Source organism: Triplophysa dalaica, chromosome 5 (assembly GCF_015846415.1).
Source record: "Triplophysa dalaica isolate WHDGS20190420 chromosome 5, ASM1584641v1, whole genome shotgun sequence".
Taxonomy (NCBI): Eukaryota; Metazoa; Chordata; class Actinopteri; order Cypriniformes; family Nemacheilidae; genus Triplophysa; species Triplophysa dalaica.
Genome location: NC_079546.1, coordinates 12578259 through 12601139, shown reverse-complemented (window position 1 = coordinate 12601139; position 22881 = coordinate 12578259). Strand labels below are relative to the sequence as shown.

Sequence of the window (22881 nt, the reverse complement as noted above, 5' to 3'; positions counted from 1 at the left end):
AGGTGTATTTGTGATGGATACAGTGCCCTATGAAGACAAAGACAAACAAAGAAATGTTGATAAATATGCTTCAGTTTTATTCGATAAGGTCAACGTGCAAATATTTACTTTCCAGTTATTGTTTACTACACAATGTCATTCTAATAGAAGTTTTAAGATTTCCCCATTTACAAACATTACAAAAACAAGAAAGAATCGAAAATAAGGGGTTCTGCCAACGACGCTAATAACGTTTTAATTCATTGGATAGTCATTTAGTTAAAAAATTAAAACTTCCAACAGTGCAAAGCCTGGGCAGACTTCCAGGCTTTTTTATAATACATTACATCAACTGAAACCTACTGTAGCGGTGTTGGATAGAACATCTATGTCTCAAAATAATCATAATTGAAGGTTTTTATGTTCAGAAAAATTACGATAAAATCTATCGCTTTAAAAGTCTGATGTCTATTTTTACATGTAAAGGAGTGATGAGCCAATGAACCGTATTGCATTAAATTACTCATACATACTGTTTTACGCTTCCTTTTATTGCTGCAAACCGAAAAACAAATGTAATAGCCATTAAAGGTAATCATAATACCAGTTACTTGAAGGTAAACCAAACGCAAGTCTTCCCTATACTTAGCAATGCTGACTGCAGTTCGTGTGCGCATGCGCAGACGTGTCTGTCTACTCTGAGCAGGTCGCGAACTCTGACCTCCTGTAGCAGCACCGAGCCGTCGGATTGTGATTATTTATCAAAACAACACAGTATTTGGATAATATTACACGCTGTTAGGGTAAGGACTACTGCGTTAACCGTTGTCAACCACCACTGCATGTGTGATTACTGTTTAGGACAAATGATTCTGTAGAATACATGCGGTGTTGTTAGCCGGCCTGCTAACACGAGTTAGCATGCTATCAGTTAGCGTCACAGAGAACAACTGCGATTAAATAGATTATGCCACATATTTTTTTGACAATAAACTGACCGGATGGTTGTTTTATGGTTATGAAAAATGCTATTATCTAAATATTATGTCTAACACTCGTCATGATTGTGTTTGAGTATGATACGCTGCGATTTAGCAAGCTAACTCTACATCTATGATATCAGCGCTGCTACGAGCCTTAAAAACCCACTCATCTCATAACAAATAAAGATTAATCGGACCGATTATTGGATCCTCCGATGAAGTAGGTGTGTGAAGATAAACGGTGTCCTACTCCACGTGTATAGAGCTATTGCATTGCAAGACTCGTCTGTGTATTGGTTGCGTTTGGATCTTTAACCCTTCAATCATGACCTTTAACCTACAGGAACAGATCTAACTTTATCTTCCCGGATCACACACTCACCCCTGATGGGTTACTGACCCTACAGCTGTCAATCATAGTGGATCACACTTGTTTACCACCATTTGGATGACCGATTATTAGAAAAACACAAAAAACACCACACCGACTAGGATGCTAATGTGGCTACGGCTATAAGATTTCAGTATTTTTCTTAGTTTATACGATATGTACAGCTGACTTCACGAAGAAATATGTGGTTAGGTGTAACATTAGCTTATTACTACTATAGTGCTGATTTCATATTAGAAGTCCTTATTTAATTCACTGGCCAACGCATTGGCTTTATATTAGTCAACTATTATTAGTGTAACACTTTATACTCTATAGATCAATAAGATCCACTTTACAGTAGGCTCAGTACATCAATAGTTTCATTTGAAAGCACATGTAAATAGTAAATCATTTCGGCTTGACTTCACTAGTATTTACAGTTGCAATAATACAAAAATAATGTAATTTCAAAGCACTTAGGAAATAGTCAATCATTTCTGCTTGAATATTACTAGTATTTACATGATAGAAGATGTTTTTTAAGATTGTTGGTAATCAAACTGCATTGGGCCCCATTGACTTCCATTGAATTAGCAGTCGGACACATAACCATTGAGACATTTCTCAAAATATCTTCTTGTGTATTCCACAGAAAAAAAAAACATATGCACGTTGTGCACCCCAAGTGGGGGAATAAACAATGATATAATTTGTATCCCTTAAAGTTTCACCCAAATGAAACATTTAATTTTAGTGAAGCTTTTTTAAAAGAACTTGCAGGTTTTGTAATTTGATTGTTTACTTTCTCAGGTGAATGTGTGGCCGATGGGGCACAGGGTCTGAGACACACCTTTGAGATTTTGGCATCATGGAGGGAGAAAGTCCCAGAATTCAGCTGGTGTCTGCAGATGGAGGCCTACAGGTAACTTGCACTGAAGACACGTTAGAAGCTGTAAATGTTATGGAAGTTTGTTTCAAAGTCACTGTTTTAATATGTGTTTTAGATTGTGTCAGACCAGCCGCTGGCTCCAAAAGTGCAGATACTCACAGCCATTGATCAGGCTGGAGCTGGCAAACAGCAGTTCATATTAGCCAACCTGGACTACCCTAACCAGGACAAGCTGTTCATAAAACAGGAGAACTCACCTGCCAAAGTCTTCTTAACCTCTGCAGACGGTTCAGGTGTCAATCAACTGCTTTTCACATCACCTGAGCTGACCGGACAGCAGATACAGGTAAGCAGGCATACAGACATCTGGTAGATACCCCAATAATGTAGATTTATCGGATCTTTTAAAAATCTTTTTTTTTCAGTTTGTGACAGACGGTTCAGAGCAGGGCACCGTAAAGGCTCCAGTGGAGTATTGTGTAGTTTGTGGAGACAAAGCCTCAGGTAAGACAACACACAAAGACTTATTCCCATATTCGCTATTTAACCAAAAAAAGCATATTTACTATCTTACCAGTGACTTCAAATAATTACGCATTAAGGTATGACCTTAATGCGTAATTTCTTTCATTTTAATTTATTAAATGGATATTATGTACAGTTTCTGCATTTCTGCATTGACAGCTATTTATTTATTTTATCCTTAGAAACATGTTGGATTGTGCAACAGACTAATAATAAATATTGGTTTGTTATGTTGCCTTTTTTCTGGCTGTAGTTGATTTGTGATGGTTTTAAATTGATCCAAAATCATCCGATAAATACCTATAGGAGTCCAATACTAGCGCGATTCTAAAATATTTGTATAAAACCAGTCGTATGGGTACATTTTTTTAAATTAAGATTTATGCATCATGTGAAAGCTGCATAAATAAGCTTCCAATTGATGTATGGTTTGTTAGGATAGGACCATATATGCAGGAAATCCAACTATTTAAATCTCTGGGATCTGAGGGTGCGAAAAATCATAACATTTACCAAATCGCCTTTAAAGTTGTCCAACAGAGGCGCTGTTGCAGGCCGCTGCTAAGAAACAGGTTTGTTTTAAATGTCTCTGGGAAAAACACTGTAATGGTGTTGTGGAGAGTAGATGAACTCAAATCGGAATGTCTAAGCTTTACATAGATGACAAACATGATTGGGAAATTCCCAGAGAGCGGGCAGCAGAAGGGATGTTTGTAGGCCTGTTTCTGGGCATCTTTGTTTTCAATTTGCTCCATCACAAAAATAAAGTTTTGATATATTTACGTTAGGAAATTTACAAAATATCTTTATGGAACGTAATCTTAAGTTAATATCCTAATCATTTTTGGCATAAAACGAAAAATCTACCAATGCAATGTTTTGTTGGCTTTCGCCACAAATATTTCCGTGGTACTCAAGGCTGTTTTTGTGATAAAACTTTTATCAAGGACTTATTTTTTGACATATTTATGTGTTTTATGCAGTAACAAACATGGAGTAAACAGTTAGGGCCTATTTTGTGCATTTTATACATCTAAAATGCAGTATTGACCAATCAGCAGCTTCTGTTTAATATACAATACTATCTATACATTTTGTAATTTATACCATTACCTTTATAACACAGTCAAACCAAAATGTATTCAGAGACTTTATTCACTATGGTTTAGAAAATAGTAATACAATATGACAAGAACTCATAATTAAACTTTGTCACTGTCAGAACAAATTCATCTCGGTAATGTCAGATAATTTTGATAGAAAGGTAAAAGATGTCCGGTGTCTGTATATTTTTTGGTTTGACCATATTATATTGATTTACTACAATATCTATTATAATTGCAAAATAAAAATTAAAGTTGAAGGTGAATTCAAGTTGATGGGTACAGTTTTGGAAATTCCTCTCCATGTCAACCAAAAGAATTTTAGAAAAGGTGATTAAGATTCATTCAAAATCAAAGCAATTTATGTAATAGATGCATGTTTGTGTGTCAGGTCGACACTATGGCGCAGTGAGTTGTGAGGGCTGTAAGGGTTTCTTCAAGCGCAGCATCAGGAAGAATCTGGTGTACACGTGTCGGGGGTCCGGAGAGTGTGTCATTAACAAACATCATCGGAACCGATGCCAGTACTGCAGACTGCAGCGTTGCATGGCTCTCGGCATGAAACAAGACTGTGAGTCCTTTAGGAATACAATTGCACAAATCACATGCACATGAAAATCACATAACATACTCAAAATTGTATACAAAAATCTTAGTGTCTGTTATCTACTGGGGGGTGGTTTGTTTTGCACACATGTAAACAAACGTTGCTGAAATGCCCCAACAGCTGTTCAGTGTGAGAGAAAGCCAGTGGAAGTGTCAAGAGAGAAGCCAGCCAACTGCGCGCCCTCCATCGAAAAGATCTACATCCGCAAAAACCTCTGCAGCCCTCTCGCCGCCATGCCAACGTTTGTTAGCGACAAAGAGACCCCCAGGTAGGGTGTGTATGTGGGTGTTTGCAAATACTGATGCGAAATAAACGATTTCCGTCGTTTTTGCATTTCAAATTCTCTTGCTTTGTTAATTCCCAGACCCACCAGTTTACTGGACTCCAACATGCTCTTGAACATCCAGCAGTCTCTATCTAAACTTGACAATACTGTTTTAATCCCGTCTTCACCCGATCAGGTAAGAAACTCACACAGCTGCAGAAAAAATATAGAGATTAAGCGTTTATCAGTATTTCTTCATGTATTGTGGGACTTCCAGTCCAGTGTCTGTTGAATATGAACAAAATCAAACCTCAGCAATGTGAAAGAATTTTCAATTTTTCGGATGTTTAAGAATGATTGCAGTCAGGGTGATCTGGGAACCCTGGCCAACGTGGTCACATCTCTCGGTCACCTCAGCAAATGTCGTGAGGCGATGGACATCAGTACAGACCTATCAGGGATGGAGACCATGAGCAACGATGACAGCGTCATGACCGACATTCAGCGAGACGAGCACAATGACGTCACACGGTACAGAAAAACACTGATACTAAATCTGAGACCAAGACCGAGAAGTATGTGTATGTTTACATATTTGTATGTTTGCGTCTAGGGCATTAGACACGCTAACAAAAGTGCTTCAGCCGGAGGACGGCTGTGGGCAAGATCCTCTCGACGGGATTGTTGCTGTTAAAGTTGATGACCAAACAACCGCCTTGCTGGAACTCGAAGGACCACTGCTTTCAGATATTCACGTGCCCTTTAAGGTTAGAAATGACTGGAGATTTAAGTGATAGTTCACGCAAAAACGAAAATTCTGTCATCATTTACTCACCCTCGAGATGTTCCAAATCTATAGAATTTAAATTAAATGATAAATTCTGCTGAACACAAATGTTGTAACCGAACAGATCTGGGGCACCGTTGACTACCAGTGTGCTGGTAACAGTGTGTTTGTATCATTGTGTCTAGCTAATGATGCCAACCCCCATGCCAGACTTCTTAAATCTGAACTACATCTGTGAATCAGCATCTCGACTGCTTTTCCTCTCAATGCATTGGGCACGCTCCATTCCTGCTTTCCAGGCCCTTGGGTAAGTGATGCTTCCTACACCTAGCGTATGTAAAAAATCGTTCACTGTTATAGTTAAGGATAATTCACACTGATCCAACAAACACTCGGTCCAACAACGAATGATTCATATTCTCATGTCAGTTTTTGCCTTTTATTGTTCAGCTCGGAGAACAGCATTACCCTGATGAAGGCCTGCTGGAATGAATTGTTTGCCTTAAGTCTGGCTCAGTGTTCACACATAATGAATGTAGAGACCATCCTTACGGCCATAATCAACCACTTGCAGACCAGTCTGGACGAAGGTATGCTCACTCTGTATGATAGGGTATGAATTTGTGGTAAATTAAATCACTTTATTGAAATGTGGTTACTTAATGAACCTGCTTGCATTTAACAGAAAAACTTTCTCAAGAGAGGGCTAAGCAAGTCATGGAGCACATCTGGCGCATGCAGGAGTTTTGTAACAGTATGAACCGCATGAGCCCTGACGCCTATGAGTATGCTTACCTCAAAGCCGTGGTGCTTTTCAGCCCAGGTAAGACACATTAGTGTGAAATTATATTGAAAACATATTCAAGTAAACTATGATGTTTATGTGTGTTCACTTGCAGATCACTCTGGAGTGGATGGCACTATTCAAATTGAACGCTTTCACGAGAAAGCTTACATGGAACTGCAAGACTACGTGAGCAAAGTGTACCCAGAGGACACATATCGGTGAGCTCTGACTGCACTTTTCCAGCTCAAAGAGAAAGAATTTAGTGATATTGGGAAGATAATTCTATCCGAAGGATGCTAACTGATTGTTTCAATTACTCTTATTTGCATATCATTCATGTTATTAACCATTAACCAGTTATCCACTCAAGACTTTGTCGTAATATGAATATACATCCCTAACAATGTTATTTAGCCACAACTTTATATGTACAATATAGCACAGCATATGCATATGCATATAAATATTAAGTTAGAATTAATTTGTAAATATTTTGTTATAGTCTATCGAAGCTGTTAGTGCGTCTTCCTGCCCTGCGGTTGATGAGCGCAGCTGTGACCGAAGAGCTCTTTTTCACCGGCCTCATCGGGAATGTTCAGATCGACAGCATCATTCCCTACATACTCAAAATGGAGTCCACAGATTACAATAGCCAATCACTTAGCACCATCGAGTGAATGAAGCCCTGCCCACAGCCACACATCTCTTGATGTCAAGATGTCATTGACTGAGAAACAGAACCCTGTCCGTTTACTCACTCAGACCCTCAGAGCCAAAACAGCAGTCTGTATGATATAATCATAAGAACGAATGCGGGCATCATTTTATGACATTGCTTTTTTATTTTGTCAGTGTATGGAATGTGTCTTATGGGTTTGTGTATTACTGATTATGTGGGTAACAGCTACTTTTGCCGTTGGATGTTTTGGCTTTTATTTTATTATGTAGGCTACCTATGTTTAGAAAAGTGTCTGTAAGACGCAAGAAGTGCAAGGCACTTGCCATCCCATCCCCCACACCCCCGCAAGCACTGACTTTCTCTGTAAGTATATGAATTGTGTATATAGGAATAATAAATGTCAAATTAAGGGAACTATTGTCTGTATTTGGTCTGTATTTCGGTGTTTGTTTGCATAAAGACTGATGTTTTTTAAACAGTTAATTTGTGACAAACAGGGTTTCCGCTGTTTAGGAAAGCATGAAATATTCAGAAGATTTCTAGATGTGTCGAATTATTGGAATTCATTCAAATTCTGATTAATTCAAAATAGAGTATTTAAGAATTAATAAAAGATAAATAATCTCTGTTAATTATTTAATGAATTAAGTTTGTTAACAGCATTTTGTGATCATCCAGATGGAAAAAAAACTCATTTTGCACTTAAGAGTGTATTTGTCTTGTTCCCTGCGTGAAAGTGTATTTATGTGTTCCATATGGATACACTACCACTCAGAAATCCCCTAAGGGTCACTTACTCGTTGTTTATAAGTATTTATACAGTATATTTTTTCAGTCAAATGGACTGTAGTGTACATCATGCACCATTTTAGCTGTTGCTATTGAACTTGACTTATGGGGGCGGTTTCCCCGACAGGGATAAGTTTTAGCCAGGACTAGGCCTTAGTCAAATTAGGATATTTAAATCGTGTTTAAAAACATACTTTACATAAAAAAGCATTACTTGTGGTCGATCTTGAGACAAAACAATCAAACTGACATATTTTAAGATATGTCCGTGTACGTTGTTTTCTTTTGAGACATCTCTAACATTTAAGTTGGTCGGGAACCAGGTTTAAAGTGATACTTCGACAAAAATTGAAATTCGGTCATCATTTACTCACCTTCGAGTTGTTCCAAATGTGTATTTATTTATTTGTTCTGATGATCACAGAGGAAGATGTTTGAAGAATGCTTAGAACCAAACAGATCTTGCCCTCCATTGACTCCCATAGTTGGAAAAAATATATATATTTATTGTTGAACAAAATTAAGACATTATGAAGAATGTAGGGCAGCAAACCGTTCTGGGGCACTTTTGACTACCATTGTTTTTTTATACCATGGTAGTCAATGGGTGTTGAGATCTGTTTGGTTATAAGCATTATTCCAGATATCTTTCTCTGTGTTCATCAGAACAAAATGTATACATATTCGGAACAACCCGAAGGTGAGTTAATGATGTCAGAATTTAAATTTTTGGACGAAGTATCCCTTTAAACCAAGTCCAGGAAACCGCCTCTTGGAGTTCTTTATTTGTTTTATTGTATTAATGGTTAACCGTGATGTCAATACAATTCAAATTTTACATAAAAAAATCACACATTTATAAGAATCATAATCCGAAAGAAAATATCCTCAACAAGGTTCTGTGAGTGTTTTGTGATTGTACAAGTGGGAGCGGAACCATATGGAGGTGATGGAATTTAGTCGGAACACTGACGGTGTGGGACAGTACGTCAGTGTTTAGATTCCGTCAGTGATGTGATGGCGGCGTACATCAATATAGTGCGGAGGGCCGTGGGTCAGCTCACCGGTCACGGCGGAATCAAAGGTTTTTTCGTGCAGCTTTTCAGGTGATTTAAGAGAACAGATGTCTTAGAGTACTTAAAAGAGACCATTTATTTTTTTAAAGATAGAGTTAAGAGCGGGTGACAGCTGAATTCACAGGTATGACCTCTCTGAACAGCTGAATGTGAAACACCGAGGAACGGTGTTTTTTAATTAGCTACATCATTCATTTGTTTAAACGCTGAATTTATTGAACACCATTGCAAATAAGATTGTAAGAAAGTTACGTTCGAGTTTAAACAAATACGACAATATAGTTGATTATATAAAATGCAAAGTAACGTTAGTTGCACGGAAGCAAACTGCCCAAACATTTTTATGCTAATATTGCCAAAATCCTCCTGCATAAACCAAAGTTCTTAAAATAAAAATATTGTTGTTTCATTTAAGTATTTTCGATTTTCATTTGATCCTTCAAGAATGTATTTGTTTCATATATGATAGAAAGTTGAATTACAATTCTCAGATTTTTGTATGCTTGTCTTTTTAAAGTAATTTATGTTTACAATATTTTAATCAAAAATAAATGTTTGTTTCTTAGGGCGAATGACATCAAGACAGGAGCTTTGGTGGGGATTGACAAATATGGCAACAAATACTTTCAGGACAATAGATACTTCTTTGGTATGACTTTTTTAATTTAATGTCATTTTAATTTGATATTTTCATTGACTTTATTTGTTTCTGTTTTGTTACATCATCTGATTATGTTATATAATTTATTGTCTACAGGCCGTCACAGATGGGTCATTTACACCACAGAGATGAATGGCAAGAGGACAGTATGGGATGTTGATGGCAGCATGGTTCCCGCTGAATGGTAATAAACAGATACTAACCGTGATAGCACACGTACATCTGGCATACGTCTGTTTGACGTCTGCATTTACAGATGATCTGCAGCAGATCTCTAGCTGACGTTCATGTGTGATAGTTTACCCCCAAATAAAAAATCTGTCATCATTTACTCACCCTATTGTCATTTCAAACCTGTAAGACTTTCTTTTGAATGCTTTTGACTGGACCAACTTCAAAATATTTTATTTTGTGTCTGCAGAAGTCGTACAGGTTTGAAATGACAAGAGGGCGAGTTAATAATTTCACTTTATGGTTCTTAATCTTTCATTTTTTTAGACTGAATTCATGGGCATGTGATCACATTAATTAATTCATGTTTATATATGCTGCAATTATGAATGAGCACAACACATTTCTGAATACAGGGATGTAAGATTTCTTGGTTCAATCATTGTTCGGAGTACTGTTACATCCTAATTCGCACAACGCTCGCTTTATTTGTCAGGTTATAATAATTATAACTGATGTACCTTAATGGTTTTCTCAGGCATCGTTGGCTGCACTGCATAACTGATGACCCGCCCACTACTCACCCTCCTGAGCCTAAGAAATTCCTGGCTAAGGTTCATCAGATTAACCTTAGTGGCACGCTGAACTGCTATGTTCCTTATTCCACCACCCGCAGGAAGATTCATGAATGGGTACCGCCAAAAGTTGGGGAGCAATAATTCCCCACAGTTATTCTGGCACCTTTATTCTCCTGTCGGTGACGTTCTGTAAATTGTAGCCGAAATTTATAATTAAATAAATTAACATAAAAATAATCTTTGACTCTGTGTGACTGTTGACACTACTGTGTGTTGTAGTTCATTTTTCATCTTAAACTAAGCAGGTAAAAGAAAGTTATTTTTAAGATAAGCTATATATTCTGCAAATGTAGCATATGACTTGACTGGATGCGAATGTATTAAAAATGGCTGTTACATACCTCAATGGTTCCTGGTGCTTAAAGTAAATTATATGTTATTGAGTAAAGTGATTATTGTGGTTATATTAACAAGTTCATTTAAATGGAGCTCAGTGTGGCCTCATGCACAAGTTTCTTTATTTCCTGTTATTATACAGATTGGCTGCAGTATTTCACATAGCTACTGTGAGCAGTGTGTTTACATTTTATTAAAACATAAAAGGCTATATTATATCACTTTATGTCTTTCGAGTGACAGGTTGTTTGCTCTCTAATAAAATAGTTGATTTTAGTGCAACATAAATATTGGCCAACAGAGGGAGACAGCGCCTTTGAAATTTTAATATAGATTGAATTTTGAAATAAAAAAATTACGAAAAATAAATACAAAGAATAGACAAAGCGGTTTCCCCACTATAAGCACATGACAGTGAACCTCTTTGATGATGATGTCATCACATCCGACCAATCAGAAACCCAGTCAAGCTGTAAATGTTGAATGTTTACACCGTAATAAGGGTTTATTTATATAATTTATTTATGCTATACACAAATCCTAATAAATTATTGAGCACAGAACGCTAAGCCAGGGTAAGTAGGTGAGTCCACCGGAAGTGTTTGAGCCGCCATGTTTGTGTGACCAACCGACAGAGGACATCGTTGATTTCCATTCAAAAAATGATCTACAATTTTACCATCTTACCAGGCGCACAGAGTAAAGTTTGTATGTACATTTTAGATGTTACTTTAGATGTTTGCAATACTTATGTAAGTATTGGTCAAATTACGCAGAACAATATATACAGTAACCATGTAGGCTACTGTATGATAAATGTAACTCGTTCACCAATATGCGGGATATCATCCCGACTTTATGTGACAAACATGTATATGCGTTTATGGATTGTATAGGGAGACTTCATATACAAAAAAATAACATTGAATGGTAAAGTATGTTATTCCCGGGAACTCCAGCGTACACAAGACAAAGACAAAATATTAGTTGAAGCTTTAGGTCTAATTGTTGTTAAAAATCTGGTCAACGGTCACGTTTCTAAAGATTGTCATTTACGTGCGCGCCTGACCCCAGTCAGTGTTGCGTGTAACTAGTTACTAAGTAATTAGTTACTGTAATTTAATTACTTTCCCCTTGAAAAAGTATACTAAGGGATTACTCATATGTTTTCTGTAATTTAATTACAGTTACTTTTGATGTAATTAAACTAAATACTTTGTGAAATATATGCGTGTGCAATAGTGTTATGGACATCAAAATTCAAAGTCTTACTTTTGTAATACTTTGGTCAGTTAATAATATTATTTATTTGAATGAATTAAATATATGTTTCATGTCTATCCTTGAATCACTTAACAAATCAAGGTTGATATAGGATATAGAAAGTAATTAGTAATAACTAAATACTTTTTGGACAGAGTAATTTGGACAGTAATCTAATTACACTATTGAATATGTAATGAGTAACTAGTAATTCATTACTTTTTTAGAGTAACTTACCCAACACTGCCCCAGTTAACTACCGTTTAGTGTCTGTTAATATAATTTATATTATTAATCTCACTTAATTTAAAATAAAAAAATATTTTCTTTTGTTTATCTTATTATTAGTATTTTATTTATTAATTAATTGTATTAAATAAACAATTTGTTGAATGGGTCCTGTAATTCGGTCGAATTTAAAGGGGTGCTGCAACGATGTGTCATGCATTCTGCCTTTACCAATTTACCAAAACGAGTTGGGCGTATTACGTAGTATGTCTGTGCTCAATACACTCCCCCAGCGATCGTACAGGTTTCGGCAAGCTTTTTTGTAAAAATATAAAACTGTTTTGTAAAAAAATTCTTAGTCCCTTACTGGACAATTCTCCCGGAAAAGCACGCGGCAGCATAGAGAGCAGGAGAAGACGTCACTTTCACTTGTGTGCAGGAGTGAGAGAGAGAGAGAGATAGAACGCATATGTTCGCGAAGTTAGATGTGTTTGTTTTGTTCACTGCATTTGGGTGATCAATGTTATATAAACTGCGGATATAACGCTGGATTTGGAGATCGTTTGAAACTGATATATGGAGCCGACCCGGCGCTAAAAGATGCCGGACATGAACCGCATGCGGTGAGTGAAATTGATGTCTGTGTTTTGTTGACAATGTGCTTTAGTTCAGCCATTTCTTGAATGAAAATTAACTATCTCTAAACTTTAAATTCAGTCGTCACAACTGTTTGCTGGAACATCAGAACTTTATTGCATGTCTGCAACATGTAATAAGTCATTGAAAACCTTTAATTCTTGCTTCAAAAGCTTGCTATTTTGTTAGTCAATTGGCCAGTGGCACCAAAATAGAAAGTGTTTTGGTCATCGTGTGAGCCGTACTAATCAAAATGTTTGAATTCTTTTTCACAATGGCAGTTATGTGAAAATTATTATATTTTATAATTATTATATTATATTTTTATTATATATTATTATATTATAATTGTTATATACAAATTGTATTTACTGTAAGCTGTCCTTTATGACATTGACTGTTTACTGTACTATACAAAAATGTTACAAAGCTTACAGTAGGTGAAGGTTTACTTGACATAACTAGTACTTTAGTACCCAGAAAAAGATTTACAAAGAACATTTATGTTGTAGAAATGTAAAGTTAAAAATTATCCATCTTAATTTTTACTGTAAATGACATCCATGAAAAAAACATCCAATCGCTCTTGTTGGTTTGTCCAAAGGTTTTTAACCACATCACCTCCGATGGATTTCGTGGAATGCATCGGGGAAGAAATCTCCTTGAGTGGCTCACCCATCTCCTATAGGGATTACTGTAACTGTATAATTTCCTCACAAGAAGCATTCGTGGCATCTCACAGAGATGATTTGATTTTGTGGCCAATGGTTTGTATACTTTCTATCTCTATGCTAAAAAAATTCTCAAAGAATGTGAGTGTGTTTAGTGTTTATTGGAAATGGAATTGGCAGACTATTTGCCAAATTAGGACACGTTACAAACTTCCGATGTCATAGAATATACATGCATGCCTAAAATATTTTGATAACCGAATGGAGGATTTTGAATGTGATGGTTCACAAGGTGAAAGAAAATTCAGAAGTTTTAAAGAGATTGATAGTTTCACTGAGAATCAGCTTATCGGTTTTGATCAACAAGCTATATTGTTTTAGTTATTGTGCGTATTGCTGAGAATTGTACACTATCTTTTGCACACATGTGCCAAAACACTTCCAATTTGCCTGACTCGATGAGATATTCAAGTCTTATGTGAACAAGAAACGAACTGTTCAGAGACCCAAACTTATTGTTTGTACTTATTCTGATAATTAAGCACCATGTCACTGTACAATGATATTATAATATGATAAAGTTTGCGTGTGACGTCAGAAATTTGTGTCTTGCAGTTTACACGGTGATGACAACATTTTCAAAAACCTGTACTTTGAGACGGTTTTGCTTGTAACTCATATCATCTGTATCAACAAGTGAGACTGCTACACTGCAATGTTTTGTTATTCAGTGCTGCCACACACGCACGCACACACACACACACACACACAGTGTTCCATGCAAAATGGTTTGAGCCATTCAATTATAGATTAGCATAGTGTCATTTCACAAGACCAAGCGGTTTAAATTTTCATACCTCTTTTGAATACGGCTGTCGCTGTGTATATTGTGCATTCCTATGTCAGATAAACGTTATACCTCTCTAGTACAATCTTATATGCTTTTCATGTTACTAAAATAGTCACAGTATATTTAAACTCCCACAACCTTTTTCTACAATAGTAGTATTTCATAAGGCAGAACTAGAGATATGGTAGAAACCCAAAATGCTTGAAGATATTATAATGCCGTGACAAGCAGTTACAAACATCCTCTCACATTTTTAATGAAATGTTTAAAGAAGTGTAGTAATTATTTAATTAGGGTGATTAAGCTTTTAAAGTTTGTTGGGCCATGTCATAAATGCAGCAATGGTTTAATGATGTTTGAAATGGAAACATGAATGGTTTCCATTCAAAATTCCTTTATTTAGAGTGTTTTGGGCCTTTTTCCATTCTGATTCAATGATGTTTTATTGGTTTTCATCTGCCAGATAACATCCCATCAATAAAACTCAACACAATAACCAGAAGAGACCCCAAGGACCATTATAGTTTCCATTTATACCAATAAAATTTCCCGTGCAACTGTTTAATATAATACTGTAAAGGTTACAATATGTGTTGTGAATCTTAGTTCGTGTCAGATCATGTTTTCAAAGTTACAGGATGACCTTATTTTGTGGCACTTAATGCAGTAAATTTAGCTCTGGCCCAGATAGTAGTTGGATCGCTGCACTTGCCTTCCCACTTTTTCTGCTCTTATTGTATAGAGTGTGTGCAGAGAGGACGATAACGCTTGTAGGAAAAAGAACTATCAACAGGAAGGGGTAAAAAACAAACAGTTTCCAGTATGATCACTCCCTGTGAATGGACACCATATGCTTCAGACATAAGAAAAATATATAGTTTTATATAGTCAACTGATGTAGTAGTACACTATTGATATCTATATTGATTGTACGTGTTGAATAAACAGATCTGATTTGAGATGGATGCAGTTTACTAAATATCGCAATTGCTTTGAAGCCACACAATCCCACCCGTTTGTACATGATGTACTTAAATCAACGTTCCAGATTTAAAGTTAAGCTCTCTAGATAGCATGGAATGGTGTTAACCCAGCTAACCAAATTTAGATACACACTGTTTTAAAACTATAGTCCATAGAAATGATACACAATGCAAATTGACATGAGTTTATGTGAGGTGTGTAATCGGTTACTTAACTTGTGTGTGACATTATATCCAGTATTTGAATTTACCATCATGTAGATCAAGTAAATTTGGTAATGTTTGCATGAGCACACGAAAAGATACATTACGTATTTCCACAAAGCACTGCTTAAAGCACACAGTTAATCTGAAAGTATTCACACTTCTAAAAGTGCAATTTTCATAATTTAATAGCACAGGAAAAACACATATATACAGATACAGTGTAGAAATAATTTAAATTTTACCTAATTTTTCTGTTTTTGTTTCTTACAGATTTTCCACGTATAATGTCCAAAATAAAAAATATGATTAAATTTAAAATAATTTAAATGACAAATTAGTTTCACAGGAAAACGTAATTTTACAGGGAAAACTGTTATTTTATGGTTTATGTCTGGTACCCAGTTTTTGAATGTAATGGTTCATGTAAAATTGCTAATTTAAAAGCAGATGGGGAAACGTAATTTTACAGGGGAAAAAATATATTATATCTCTAGTTTTTTACGGGATTTTTTTACCGTTTAATTTATACAAAACAATTCTACTTACAAACCTTTAAAAATGTTTTGTTCCATAGACTTCTATGGCAAGTGCATTTCAAGCGGATGTAACACGCAGTTTCTGCCAATCTCATAATAGTCTTGAGTACCTATAGAGTAGTATTACATATTTCTTCGAAGAGTCTTCAGTTTGATTATATTTATAAAAGATGGATACAGCTGTACGATTATTTCAGAAAATAGTTGACCTCCTGAATGCATGCTGGGGGGTGGAACTAAAGCATGAGCACACAATACATCATCGCATTATCCCTGCATCACTGTTGATTTACTATAAGTTTGTGTTGTTAACCGTATGCACGTATGAACCTGTTGCTAACAAAACACAGACATATGACTCAGGTTCACTTATCGAGTGCGGTTAATGTCTGGCATATTTTAGTGCTGGGATCGCTCCATGATCTATCAGTTTCAAATGATCTCCAAATCCAGCGTTAGTTCGACCGTTTATAGACGGGTTCATCTTAACAACGTAAACAAACGTTACTGCGAATGCACACTTTTGTCCCAAACTGAACTTTCTGTAAACATTCACAAGCAATGTGCCTATAGATTATTTCTGATAACAATCAAAAGAAACCGAGAAGAACTGTTAGTTGGCTAAACTTGTCTCATTAATATTTTGAATTTAGACTGGGATACCAAGCTCAAACACTGGATGTCAATGTATCATACGGTTTCTATAAATGCGACCCAACTACAGGACCCATTCAACAAATTGAACATAGCGCATTTATGGGCGTGCCCTATCTCAAACTGTAGTTGGTTGACGTGTGCGCATGCTATTTCTCTCACTCTCGCTGGTTGATGCATGGCCGTGCTTTTCCGGGAGAATTGTCCAATAAGGGAGTAAGAAAAGTTGTTGCATGACAGAATTTCATGTGTGGAAAAAAAACTTTCTGAAACCAATACGAACGCTGGGATAGTGTATTGCACTGAAATATACGTCATCCTTCCAAATATTTTTTTGACCACGTCAAGAATGGGAAGCCAGCACGCATAACATTGTAAAGCAGTAAAAATGCATGTTTTGCCACCCCATGAATGTTACATTAATTTAGTATACTGATAAAGTTAGATTGTATAAGTTACATTTATTTAAAAAATGTCTTAACTGTGAAGGAAATTCCAGTGTATCAAAGATGTCTTGGTGGTTATACACAGATTGTTTCACTTTGAATATTGTGTGCATAAGCTTTGGTGAGACAGACTCACACTGTGATGGGATTGTTTCAGGACAACATAGGTGGGCCCTTCCTGTTGTGTTTTGTACAGATTATAAATCACAAAACTAAACAGATACTTTAAAGCTTCTCAATCGCCTCCGTTTGAAACATAAAATTTGTAATTACTTCACATCATTTATGTGACTTGAAGTAAAATGACTTTAAATTGATTTTTTCACCATGAAGTCTGACCTGACAGTTCAACTTATTAAACACTTATTCTTGTAAATTGGGGTATTGCTAGGAGACCATTTTAAGCACACATTTATTTGCAGTCACTCAATAACTGTTTTTATTTGTTTTCAACAAGACTACCTATTGGAGCTTTTGTTATATTGAACATATTGTATGTTGGCATTGTACATATAAATAGCTAATGTGCTTGTCCAGTGTTCACAGTCCAAAGACCTGGAAGATTTGATTTCTAAGATGAAAAGGAGCTATATTTAGACTCAAGTGTTTGGTCATTTCATACACACAGACTGTATTCATCAATAATTGAATGACAGGAAGATGAATCATTAATAATGTGAGAGCAAGTCTGCCAACCCCATTTCCTTCAGAGACTGTGTGTGACGTAAATGCTGCATTGTGTGTGACATGTCAGTTGTAGTTTAGTTATCTTGATCCTCAACCGTATGTTACAGTCAGCTTTTCTGAATTAGTGCACATTTTAATTCAGACCATGGAATGCAAGAAGCAATAGATACATTAGAAACCATCAGTCAGCATGATTTAGACAAATAAGTTTTGTCAAATTCTCTGAGAAAATAGTGCGACCCGTAATCATGAAGACAAAATCGTTATCATAATGGTATATACAGTAATGCAATAATGCCAGTATTTTCCCTGTTTAAAGTGTACAGTTCTATTCAAATTGATGGTCACTCTTGTGCACAGTAAAATCGGTCCTCTATACATCCACTTCTGGTGTGTGTCATGAAAGAAATACCAGCCATTGGCTGAGATAAAAGGAAGACCAGCCAATGCATTTGTGTGTTCACGTTTACCTTTTCATCTCTCACTTCTGAAGATTAAATCTCACAGAGATGATGTCATGTTCTCCAGGAGGGATGACTGACCTGAAAGACCAAAAGTAATTTTTCTATCTTTTATCTTTTAGCGATTTATCTGTTAGTCTCTCTTTAGCTCTCTCCTTTTGTTGTTCACAGCGCTAATTTACTGTGAAGGCAACGGAAAGTGTGTGTGTAAGAAACTAATGAACGGACAGTGAATTGAGAAAGTGAGTAATGGAGCGACGTGAATGATAAAAGATAACATTGTTATTTTTAAGGGGCCAAAGGACTAAAACAAGCATGCAAATTGTGTTTATACTGTTTGACTTGTTGTTAAAGGGATAGCACAACCAAAAAGTAAAATTTTATTATCATTTAATTACTTTCGTGGAGGTGTAAACAAAATAATCTTGTGAAACACAAAAGAAATGTTTTGATGACTAAAAAAAGCTTATTATAACAAAAGTCCATATAGGACTTACAGTATATTCCACCTTTTCTTAAATCATTTACATTTACATTTAGTCATTAAGCAGACGCTTTTATCCAAAGCGACTTACAGGTGGGGTAGGCAATGGAAGCAATTGGGACAGCATAAGTACAACAAAAGCATAAGTGCAATCAAAAAAGAAGACTGGTCTCATTTAACCTAACACAGTACACAGAACCATTGATTAATTCATTCATTCATACTTTTTTTTTTTTAAAGAGTAGAGAAGAAAATAGAGTTAGAACAGATCAGTCAGATGTTGACGGAAGAGAAGTGTTTTCAGACGTTTTAAATCATAACACTTGCGTGAGAAATAGACTGACAAAATCTCTTAAAATTTTCCTTTCTGTTTAAGATCTCATATCTTTTTCACATTAGCATTTAAACATAGCCATATCAGGACCTACCATCACCTGAGGTTTAATGTCAATCGTTCTCATGTGTCTAACCAAACACGATACACCCAAAATAAATATGCATAAGTACAAATAATGGCTGAATGGGTAGCATGGTGAGTCCTGGTCGTCTTTGTGTTGCTGTTTGTTTCGGTACTCCGGTTTCTCCTATCATCAGGTTGAATTGCTGGAATCTAAATTGCCTATGGGTGTGAGAATGTGTTTGTCTGTTTTAGCCCTTTAATGCACTGGCCACCTGTTTGGGGTGTTTTTCTGCATTTGGATAGAGATAGTTTGGAGTTTAGCTTCAGCACACTTTTTGCAACCCTTGATACATATTGGGAGTCGGAATGGATAAATATGCACAAATAGATTTGAGAAATGAAGCTGAGATTGTTAGCTTTAGGTACAAGAAGAATGAAAGGAAATCATAGGTTTTTATATTTTTGGTAAAAGGGTAAATCATGGAAAGTTGGCTCAGAAGGATTTGGAACTGCATGGATCTTTTTCCCTTGTTTGCTTTTGTTTGTTCCAGAACAAAATACCTACTAAAAAAATCTAACATTTCCAAGCCTTTTCAATTTTAGCTTGTTCCAAAGTCTCATTTTACCCATGTTTCTAGGAATTTCGTGAGTTAAAAGCACCGGTCAATATTTAGGCTTTGTTTAGGCTTTTTTACAGTTACATAACAACCAAAAGGCATTAGGCTTTTCACTAATTGTTAAAAATAGAAGTCATGTCCTTTACAACCCCTATTCTTACACTTTGACAGCTGTGTGCATTTGTGTGTGTATGTTGGTTTGAGAAAAAAAATGATTTTGTGTTTATGTAGATATACCATAGAGATATCCATCGAATCTCTATGCTGATCCTATGTATGGTCATGGGAAATGCTAAGTAATAAATAAACAGTGATAATGTAAAAAAACGATCACCTCTAATACTTTTTTCTATTCTAAAAATATTTTAACGACTAAGTTAAGATTCACTATAAATATCTTTTTTATAAAAACAATAGAAATCTTATTAGAAACTGTGCAAGAAAATGTAGGTCAAATGATGTGTATATATACATCAAATGTGGTTCACTTTTGCATACAGTACATACGTTTAAACACAAGGCCGTTGCTGTAAATAAAATCAATTTCTGCAACGTCTTCAAACTCGGAGGCAGTTGTGTGTTCCTGTAGCAGATGTGATGATTCATTCCTTTAATTATGTTTGGCAGCTACAGTCTGTGGGTCACTGAAACGGATTCATTACCATCTGTCTGTATGAGAGATTGAGGTCACGATATTAAAGTGCAGCACTGCTTTAGTAGAGGACACAGCTGTTTGACAGCTCCATATTGATGAAGAAATTCTGAGAAAAAAAGTGGTCAGATCTTTGAGATCTGCCGGGAATACAAAATAACTAGTTTTTTTCAATGTTGTCAAAATGTTAGTCTTATGTAATGTGTGGGGTTCTGGTTAATCTCTCCTTTTTCTGTCACCTATATTACAGTATCATCGGTCAAGAGAGTGCCAAAGTTTGAAACACTTCAAACCAATTATATGGCGAATATCTAATATTGAACCTGGAACCATTTTCTGACATTGGACAACATTCAAATAACATTCATTAAATTGCTGTTGACTTGCTTGCTTGGAGTGTCATTGGTTGGGGGTCACGGCTGTTCACTGTGTAGGCTTCAATAAACTATTATTGAACTTTTTAATGGACCTAAAAGCATAACACTCACAAGGGTGCCAAATATCAGATTAATCCCCTTCCTTGTTTGTGCACACACACAATTTGGGATGAGTTAAAACCAGCGACGTGATCTTCTCTGATCTGAATGTTTCTGCAAGCTCTCACAGGTAGAATAAGTGCTGCTATGATTGTGTAAGATGCTTGTGTTTGGAAAGTATGAAAGTATGTGAGTTTGTGTGTTTCAGTCGCTGTAAGTGAGATCTCATTGAACTGTCTATTCATGCACGTCATCCTAAATGGAGCATCAGCCTCAATTTATGTATGTGCCTTTGGTATTTCTGGCAGGGCTATTTCACACACTTGAAATGAAGTAGGCCCTTGAGAACAGTATATTTACAGCTGGTGAATATTTGATGTTCTACATTTGTTTTCAAGACAGCAGGAGATTAGAGGTACCAGAACTGGTGGTAGTTAAGTAATTGAAGCATTGTAGATCTAAAATGATTTCAACCAAAAAAAGGATAGGCCAGTTAGTATTACGTATAGACTTTGGTGAAAAGATTGCCTTAAATTTATTCTGAAGGAAAAATACCTCTGCAACGCAAAAGGCTTGGGTTTGATCCCCTGGGAACATGTACCTTAACTTTTACTTACTTGTAATGCACTCTAAGTGACTTTAGATAAATTTGTCACCCAAATGCATAAAATAGGTTTTTAAAATGTACTTTAAGATTCTGTTGTCATCAGTTATTTATACACTTGGTCGATTTTATCCAAGTCGATATACAATGCATTCAATGTATACATTTTACACTCACCTAAAGGATTATTAGAAACACCTGTTCAATTTCTCATGCAATTATGGTGGTGGTGTAATTGTAATTGACCTTAGTGCCAATTAGGCATCCTTTAAATGCCACGGCCTACCTGAGGATTGTTTCTGACCATGTCCATCCATTTATGACCACCATGTACCCATTCTCTGATGGCTACTTCCAGCAGGATAATGCACCATGTCACAAAGCTCGAATCATTTCAAATTGGTTTCTTGAACTGACAATGAGTTCACTGTACTAAAATGACCCCCACAGTCACCAGATCTCAACCTAATAGAGCATTTTGGTTCTAAACACCTCCTGTGTCTACCCTACAGTGGGATTTTATTTAATATGGCAATTCACAGTCAGGGATTTGTTCATATGTAGATGATTTTATTTTTTAGCAGGATTAATGAGAATAACACTTTACAATGGAATTGTATCACTAATCCACAAGAGAACGGTGCTCACTAAAGCAGTCATCACTATTTCCATTGCTCATACATAGGATTAGGGGTTTAAACACACCTTAAATACACAATTTGGGTTTATGATGCTTTAAATCAGGCAGCATATTGAGAAGAGGACTGCTGTCATTTTTTCAGATCATCTGAATATTTTAGTTTTATATTTTTTTGACTTACCAATAACTGTCTGTGTCTTGTGTCTAATAAAAAAATGATCTTGTTGTTCATTACTCCAGTTTTAATCCTCCAAGAAGCATGATCTTGTTAACTAATGGTACTGTTTAGCGTGTTGACAAAATGTTAAATGCTCTCCTACTTGTACCATATCATGCCATAACAGTGAGTGGAGTTCTGACCTTGTGATTCTGACCTCTCACCGTAACACACACTGTGAGTATATATGTATGTAACAGAGAGAGAGAAAGAGAGAGGTTTGTAAAGCTTGACACACCCTAAATCAGTTTGGCCTTGACACATAACTCTTTCAGACCAGCAGACGTTTAAATTTTCAGCACTCATTTGAAAAGGTTTGTCTGATAAAAGATTTATGCTGTTACGTATAATGGTTATTTATGTTGAGGGACTATCTTGTGACTAAATTTCCAGGTCAGATCAATTACTTACTAAACTCAGTGCTTAGAGCATGGTGGTAGCAACGCCAATTTCATGGGTTCGATCCAGGGATTTCAGATACTTGGATACAAATGTATATCATAATTCCATGTAATTCGCTC

General features: G+C 36.0%; 2 protein-coding genes across 2 annotated transcripts; both read left to right on the top strand.

The window, feature by feature from the left end:
* The first annotated feature begins 114 nt into the window (after positions 1-114).
* Positions 115-7391, top strand: nr2c1 (nuclear receptor subfamily 2, group C, member 1). Its single transcript, XM_056747964.1, has 14 exons — positions 115-782; positions 2146-2257; positions 2340-2570; positions 2650-2728; positions 4244-4423; positions 4580-4727; positions 4824-4920; positions 5077-5255; positions 5338-5491; positions 5697-5818; positions 5962-6101; positions 6197-6334; positions 6411-6516; positions 6801-7391. The coding sequence occupies exons 2-14, from the start codon at positions 2204-2206 to the stop codon at positions 6973-6975; spliced, it is 1803 nt and encodes a 600-aa protein (XP_056603942.1). The 5' UTR covers positions 115-782; positions 2146-2203; the 3' UTR covers positions 6976-7391.
* A 1347-nt stretch (positions 7392-8738) lies between these two features.
* ndufa12 (NADH:ubiquinone oxidoreductase subunit A12) lies at positions 8739-10489 on the top strand. Its single transcript, XM_056748811.1, has 4 exons — positions 8739-8872; positions 9409-9491; positions 9600-9687; positions 10213-10489. The coding sequence occupies exons 1-4, from the start codon at positions 8784-8786 to the stop codon at positions 10391-10393; spliced, it is 441 nt and encodes a 146-aa protein (XP_056604789.1). The 5' UTR covers positions 8739-8783; the 3' UTR covers positions 10394-10489.
* The last annotated feature ends 12392 nt before the right edge of the window (positions 10490-22881 follow it).

Coding starts and splice junctions, on each gene's coding strand:
- nr2c1 (XM_056747964.1), top strand. CDS start 2,204: ATGGAGGGAGAAAGTCCCAGAATTCAGCTGGTGTCTGCAGATGGAGGC. Junction 2,571..2,649: donor TGACCGGACAGCAGATACAG/GTAAGCAGGCAT, acceptor TTTTTTTTTCAG/TTTGTGACAGACGGTTCAGA. Junction 6,517..6,800: donor TACCCAGAGGACACATATCG/GTGAGCTCTGAC, acceptor ATTTTGTTATAG/TCTATCGAAGCTGTTAGTGC.
- ndufa12 (XM_056748811.1), top strand. CDS start 8,784: ATGGCGGCGTACATCAATATAGTGCGGAGGGCCGTGGGTCAGCTCACC. Junction 9,492..9,599: donor GGACAATAGATACTTCTTTG/GTATGACTTTTT, acceptor TATTGTCTACAG/GCCGTCACAGATGGGTCATT. Junction 9,688..10,212: donor AGCATGGTTCCCGCTGAATG/GTAATAAACAGA, acceptor TGGTTTTCTCAG/GCATCGTTGGCTGCACTGCA.